Source organism: Antennarius striatus, chromosome 5 (assembly GCF_040054535.1).
Source record: "Antennarius striatus isolate MH-2024 chromosome 5, ASM4005453v1, whole genome shotgun sequence".
In the NCBI taxonomy this organism is placed as follows: domain Eukaryota; kingdom Metazoa; phylum Chordata; class Actinopteri; order Lophiiformes; family Antennariidae; genus Antennarius; species Antennarius striatus.
Genome location: NC_090780.1, coordinates 21894030 through 21901577, shown reverse-complemented (window position 1 = coordinate 21901577; position 7548 = coordinate 21894030). Strand labels below are relative to the sequence as shown.

At 39.0% G+C, this 7548-nt stretch overlaps 1 protein-coding gene across 1 annotated transcript; it reads left to right on the top strand.

The window, feature by feature from the left end:
• Positions 1–1926: 1926 nt before the first annotated feature.
• On the top strand, positions 1927–6767 carry eevs (2-epi-5-epi-valiolone synthase). Its single transcript, XM_068315820.1, has 5 exons — positions 1927–2069; positions 4735–5368; positions 5559–5762; positions 5898–6150; positions 6652–6767. The coding sequence occupies exons 1-5, from the start codon at positions 1927–1929 to the stop codon at positions 6765–6767; spliced, it is 1350 nt and encodes a 449-aa protein (XP_068171921.1).
• Positions 6768–7548: the final 781 nt, after the last annotated feature.

Below are 7548 nucleotides of genomic sequence, written 5' to 3'. Positions count from 1 at the left end.
GGACAAGGAGATGTCGAGGATTAAAAAGAACTGACACAGTATAAAATGTAGTCATGCATTCAAATCCATGATACAAATCACTGACACAGCTCATTGTTATTCTCACTCTCCCTGCTATTAAAGAATATATTATTTTCTGTGTTTGACGCGTGGGAAAAAAATGTAAATCTTTCTACTGCAGAAAACATAGCAGCATGTAAACAAAACGGCATTTAAATCTTGAATATTCGACCCTGACAATGAGTGTGAGAAATAAACCAACAATCGGATCATGACGACGATTAAGCAGGAAAATATTTATGAATTTAAAGGGTGAAAAGAAAAGTACCAAAGTCACAGTTGTAAATAATTCTAAAAAAAAAATAAAAATGCAAGAATAATGCCGTACAGTTTAAAGCCCTGCAGCCCAATTATAATTTCAAATCTGAATTTGTAATTTATCTGGATTATTCCATAAACAAAACAAGAGCGAAATAGAGTGACATCTCAAGGACCTCTAACATTTCGGTCATCCACACACTGATGTACACTAATACATTTTCCCTGCATTTTCCTGCAATTTTGGAACTGTGTCTGCCAAAAAAATAAATGAGGTTCGCCACCTAAAGTTATCACCGTCGTTGCGGAAAAGCGTGGCAGCAACTTTACCTTTTTCGATTGACATGGTGAGAGATGATGGGCGTGACGACTTCCGCAACAGTCATCCAAGAGCACCGTCCAACATGCTGGGGAAGTTTCTGTTATATCATATAAATATGCAAATTACCATGGAGGTGGAGTGACTCTGAATTTTTTTACAGCTGAAGAAGGATGGGAAGCTCCAACTTTGCGCCAGCAGCTTTTACGCACAGAAAAACAGAAAAGCGTGCGTAAAATATCAGGAGGAGAACTGGTTTGACCTCTGAAACCGGTTTATAAATTCACCTGAGTCAGGTGAACATCCCGGGACAAAAATGTACCGAAACTGTGCTTTTATGTCTTGTCTTCAATCATGCATGTCTCCATAGAGCACAAAAATCGTTACGCCTTTGACTAAGTTCCTGAAATTAAATTTGATCAAAAGTGATTCAGAGATGTCGAGTCTTGCACCTAATTTGCAATGTGAGTTATCGTTGGCTGAACCCTGAGTGTAAGATAAACTCATTTCTCAAGGTCATCAAGGTCTCCCAATAGTTTATTTGATTAAAGGAGGGGCCGGTGGAAACTCAGCGAGATAGACAAAGGTATTAAATATTTGGTGGCCTTGTTCTCCTTTACTAATCTCATTGTTCTGGATTGAAGGCTGTTGTTGGATCTGCTCATTTTGGAAAGGAGAAACAGGATAGATTGATCAGGTCAAGCAACACAAGACTATTTATTATAGATTATATGGATATAATACAGAGAGGAGGATTTTTTGAAAAGGCACCTCCATTATAAAAACTTCCAAGCTACAACACCTGACACCACTGCTGTTACACTACACTAATTCACACTGGAGTCTTCAACATATCCTCATCTTTTCATTTTTGTCCTGGATATGATTCACTGTAATATTCAGCACAATAACTTGTTGAGGCAATGATACTGATGGTGATAATCAATGTGCAACACATTTATATATCTATTTCTGTCGGGTCTTGCTTTTCATAACATATGCACTTTTATTTGATATTGATTTAAAGTTTACACCTAAACCTAAATCTGGTGCGTCAGCTGTATTTGGTCTATTTAACGTACGTATGACTCATGTCAGCCTTGTGCATTATAAAAGGTTATGATGACGTGATCATAAGGTTGCAGTGGCATAAAAAAAAAACGTTGCTCCTCCCTTGCAACAAGGACATTCTCTTTATTCTAAACTGTATTTCGACTCCTGGTTTGAAATCCTCATTATCCTGACCGTACATAATCCTGTCGACAACACCCAAAGCCATCATCACTAGAATGGGAGAAGTTTACCTGGAAGACAAAATGACCAAAGAAAAGACGACAGAGTTCAGCTTAGTCCGTATCAAGAAAGCCTGGAAACGCATAGTAGGAATGAAGTTCAACAAGGATGCAGGTGATTGTATCTCTGCTGCAAAAATGTAAGAACTATATTGATTGGCTGATTATTTACTCACTTTTTGTTTGCTTTTCTTGTGTACTTGAAATGTGATGCTGTTGCAAGCATTTAGGAGAAGAAGATGTGAAATGCACTAATTATTAATATATGAAACATTTAGAAATACATTTTAGTTTTGCATGAATTTAAAATGAATACATTAATTCAAGATGTTGGCATCTGAATGATTCATTGAGCTTTTCGCTCCAGGTGTTTTCCCATTCTTTTATCATTGAAGTGGTGTTGGAAAAACACCCATCAGTGTCTTTTTGTTGCATGACATAAACTGGTTAGGTGAGAAAATTGATAAAGTTGTCTCAGTGAAAGTAATTTTCTCCTTAATGAAGGAACACTAACACTGATGTCTGGTTAGATGTACGTTTAAAACTGCCATCTTCTGTGACCTCAACCCAACCACCTACCCTGTCAAGCTTGTCAATGGGATTCCATACATTTTTATATATGTGCTGAATTTGATATAATAAGCTAAAAGGTCAGCGGTTAACTGGCGTCATACCCGGAGTGTCCCCCCGCCTCTCCCCATGGGATTGGCTCCAGAAACCCCTGTGACCTGCAAAAACGGAAGAAGCAGATGAAGAAGCTGGATGAATTGATAGACGGCTAATATGTTCTCTTTAAAACAGACAAATGTCTAAATGTCTGCTTGGTAATGGTTTATTTACAACCCAACTCATGAGATCTGGTGATCAATAATAACAATATGTTTTCCTTCTATCCAGATTCTTCTACAGGTATTGTCCCATCCACGACCTGCACAAGAAGGTCGTGGATGGTTAGAGAAAATGAATGAATGAATACTTTAATAATCCCAAAGGGGAATTATTCTATTTATCACAGGAGACAGACATACATAAGACAAACAGATGACAAAAACACAAAAATAGAATCAAAGTTCATGGCTGGGTCCACCTTGATTAACGTAGCAGCTCCTGAAAGGTATGACAGATGTGGGCATTTTCTTATCAATCAATCTACGACCTCCAGAAAGCGCCTGCAGCAGATCTCACAAGAATTAAAACATAAACAGCTTTACAAATATAAAACCTGGGTTGAAATAGATTCACCTTTAACAAGACAAGTATGTGTTTCATATGAATGCCTGTCTCTAAAGAGAGATGCATCAGAATTACCGAAAGTGTGGTCAAATGTTTAAGAGGTTGCTGTAATAGAGTTAGCTTCATATGATTTTTTTGTTTTATTTTTCTCTACATGACAGTGATTTCACTCTTTTGCTGTGTTTCTTGATAATTCATATAAATAATCTCACTGTTGGAGCTGATTCAACATATTTTTCTGTTTGTTTGCTTTTTTACATTTGATTTCAAATCATTTTAAATGTTGAATTAGTAACCTCTTTTCTGTCTCTGATTTAAAATCCAAAACTACACCTGAAAATTCAACCATATTACAAAGATAATGTCAGCGTAGAATAACAATAACATTTAATCAAGTTTACCATCAATTCTTGTCTTGTCTTCCTCCTCATCAGTGTTCAAGATTGAAACCAAAGCCTCACTTGTAGATTATCGCTCAGTTGCCGCTCAGTTGCCACAAAATCAACTGAGAGCAAAGTTTTGTAAAATCTTTGTGTGACAGAAAAATGTCGCTTTTCACAGTTGACAAAAAGAAAACACTAGCATCAGTGGGTGTAGAGGTGTATGGGAATGTGCTAGAACTCAGTTGTACACCTATTTTTATTATTATCATCATTATTATATAATCTACTGTATGCTATTGTGCACTAATTGTAGTCTTTCACATTAATTACTAATGTCTTTTTAAACATGTGAATAAGGTCATGGATCCTTGTAACAGATGGACAGAATTAACAACTTTTTTTTTTTTTTTGCAGAGAAAACATGTAATTGGAATGCAACAGAGGGGTTAAAATTAGATGCTGGAACCTCCAGCTGCTCCGAGTCAAGTCAGGCCTCAGTCAAAATAACAGGCCTGAAATTTCTTTCTCAAAAAAAGAAGAAAAGTACCGTGAAATGTACATGACATAGACCTTAATGTTTGAGAAGAACACACGGACCTTTGTTAATCTGCATATTTTGGGAGTTTTGCGGAAGAAAATCTCGGCGAATGCGATGTTTTCTCCCTTGGGACAAATGTGGTCTGATAATAACGTGTTTATTCAGCTTTTAGTCAAAACAGGGTCAAGAGATTTTGGAGGCGCTGACATTAATCGCTTCATGGTGGTGGTTAGGATGAGGGGGTGTTCACTCTGTTCTGGCTAAATGTAGTCCTTGAGACGCGGACAGGGCCTCTGCCGAACAGAGAACCCATTGAGGAGTTGATGCTAAGGAGACAAGGGCCCCGTTGATGTCAGCTGAGGTTCAGCAAAAGGATAGGAGGATAGGTTGCTGATATCAATGAACAATTTGATTTGACTGAAGTCAGTCGTGCACACTTTTAGAATGTCTTACTGATATTTATTCAAATTGAATTCTTTTTAAGCAATGCGTGTAATCGGTAATCTTTGATACTCCTTCCTCTGTGAAGTCACTCTCTTGTCTGTTTTTCGTCAGGGCTCTGCTTTTGGAAACACAAATTTGTTGGATTCTCCAACTATTATGCCGTACCCATGCCATTTTAATGCTTCTTCCTTGTGTTCTGTTTGACAGCTTTGAAAGGAACACAGAAAAGGGCACCACTTGGACAGTGGTCAGCCCGATCACCTTTACCTATAAGGTCACTGAGACTTGGGATTTGCTGGACCCAGACAACGACACGCTCCTCTTGGGCCACATTACCGACCTGCAGCAGATAAAAGATATGAAAAAATCAAACAAGCCACTTAAACGCTTTGTGGTCATTGACCAGGAAGTCTACAAAATTTATGGCCCAAAGCTAAACGAGTATCTGGAGGTGAAAAACGTCCTGTATAAGATCATGCCTCTACCCACTACTGAGGAGAACAAGTCCATGGAAATGGTCTTGAAAATCCTAGAAGAGGTCAACGACTTTTCCCTCGACCGTCGCATGGAGCCCATAATTGCCATCGGCGGAGGGGTTTGCCTGGATATAGTCGGTCTGGCCGCTTCACTCTATAGAAGACGTACCCCTTACATCAGGGTTCCGACCACACTGCTCTCCTACATCGATGCGAGCGTGGGGGCAAAGACCGGCGTTAACTTTGCAAACTGCAAGAACAAGCTGGGAGCCTACATTCCACCTGCTGCCACGTTTCTTGACTTGTCTTTCATACAAAGTGTTCCCCGACGACACATCTCCAACGGGCTGGCAGAGATGCTGAAAGTAAGCAACAGTTTGCGTTGCTTCTCGAGAGACAATCTACTTCACATTTAAGTTATCTACATGTTGTTGTTTTTCGGTCTGTATGTCTGTGTGTGTGTGTGTGTGTGTGTGTGTGTGTGTGTGTGTGTGTGTGTGTGTGTGTGTGTGCGTGTGTGTGCGTGTGTGTGTGTGTGTGTGTGTGTGTGTGCAGATGGCGTTGATGAAAGACAGAGTCCTCTTCGAGCTCCTTGAGAAACATGGGCCCATGTTGCTGGACACCAAATTACAGAACACCCCAGAAGCAACTCGTATGGCCATTACAACCATGCTGGAGGAGCTTGCCCCCAACCTTTGGGAGGATGACCTAAATAGACTTGTGGACTTTGGCCACCTTATTAGCCCAGCATTAGAGATGGTAATTGATCCCTTGTGGCAGAACATTTGCATTTTAACCCCAGTTTCAGCAAGACTGTTAGACCTGTACAACATAGCGTTCATATCATCGTATCATCTTGTGACAAATATCCCAATAAATGTGTTTCTCATGCAGAAAGTTCTCCCATCCCTGCTCCACGGTGAGGCTGTGAACATCGATATGGCGTACATGGTTTACGTGTCCAAAGAGAGCGGTTTATTGACAGAAGAAGAAAAGCAAAGGATCATCAATGTCATGCTAAGCCTCGAGCTACCTGTCTGGCATGAGGCCTGCAGCATGGAGCTCATACAGAAGTCTCTGCAGGACAGACTGAAGCATTCTGGAGGCTTGGTTAGAATGCCTCTGCCTGTTGGTCTTGGACAAGCAGGTAAGACTCACTGAACTTTTACAAGTACCAAACAGGTCACACAGCTTGAATTTGCAAGCAGACATTGGCTGATTACTGTCTTTAAATTAATGTAATTTATGAGGCTATGTCAACTTATCCACCATGCATTTTTCCTATTTTCCTCAGGACTGTGTAGTCATGAAACCACTTCCCTTAACTTCTAAGAGAATATTCTCTAATGGACATTTCACTGAAATAAATTAATTTTCTTCAAATATATTCTATAAATGTTGCTGAGGATGAGTCCCCAGGCTGTAGAATAAAATGCCCCCATAATTGTCTATCATGGAAAACAAGTCCTTTGCTACTTTAGCTATTATGGTGTTTCTTCACTGCGGTCCTTATATTTGCCTCAACAACTTCATTCCAGTCTTAAATATCACTGTATGACATGGTCTTCCATTAGACCTCACTTAACTTACTGTAAGTATACTATGATTGAATAATTTCTCTCTTTCCTCCTCTCTTTTCTCATTGCAGACATTTTTAATAGCACATCCTGTGAGATCCTGCACAGAGCTTTCAAGAAATGGTTTGACGAACTGAGTATCGCCTCTGCCAGCAGCGTTCCCCGCAGCACAACGGCACCTGCTTAAACTCTTTTTTAAGATAACATAGTACATAAGCTTTTAATTCTTCAATGTATTATTAATATTATTATTATCAATATTATTATTAGCTGTTAATGTACTCTTCATGACTGTGAAATAAAGTTGGACCTCATTAAAAATTCAATAAAAATTTTCATGAGTTATCAAATAGTCTGCTTTACATGTTTTGTGACCACTGTTACTCTCTCTTTCTCTCTCTATCTATCTATCAGTCTGTCTATGTACTTATCTACAAATAAAATTTAAATAATGAGTAAATGACTTTGGGGTGGGATGTTGACTGCCCACCAAATCAGAAGCCAGGAATGGTACCCGTATTTTTTATACTATTCATCCATTGGCTGAACAAATATAACACAATTTTATTTCATTTGGAAGAGTAATAAGTAAATTTAGGAAATATAAGGTGACTTCCTGTCATGCACTATTCCATCGAGGCCCATCTGGGCTTCTGTTCTGGACTCCAGTCAAATCTTCCAATATTTTCATTCAGTTTTGGTGTCAAATAGCTCCTGGGAAAAACAATTATTTCCCACACATTTAATTGTCTTTGCTGTTACAACTGTTGACTTAACAACTAATATTTAGCAGTGAAGCCTGAGGCTTCAGCTTTAAGACCGTCTGATTTATAAATTCAGTTTTTTCCACCAGGCACGATGATGGGGGCTGAAAAATCACGCCAGCTGTGGAATTAACCTTTCATAAAAGCCCAACTGTCATAGTCTTCCTAACACTTAACAGGGCTTGTTCCTCTGGAAACCCTTTA

Bases quoted from the DNA above. Each gene is read 5' to 3' on its own strand.
- eevs (XM_068315820.1), top strand. From the start codon at position 1,927: ATGGGAGAAGTTTACCTGGAAGACAAAATGACCAAAGAAAAGACGACA. The intron at 2,070-4,734 runs GTAAGAACTATA...TCTGTTTGACAG, and splicing joins TGTATCTCTGCTGCAAAAAT to CTTTGAAAGGAACACAGAAA. The intron at 6,151-6,651 runs GTAAGACTCACT...TTCTCATTGCAG, and splicing joins TGTTGGTCTTGGACAAGCAG to ACATTTTTAATAGCACATCC.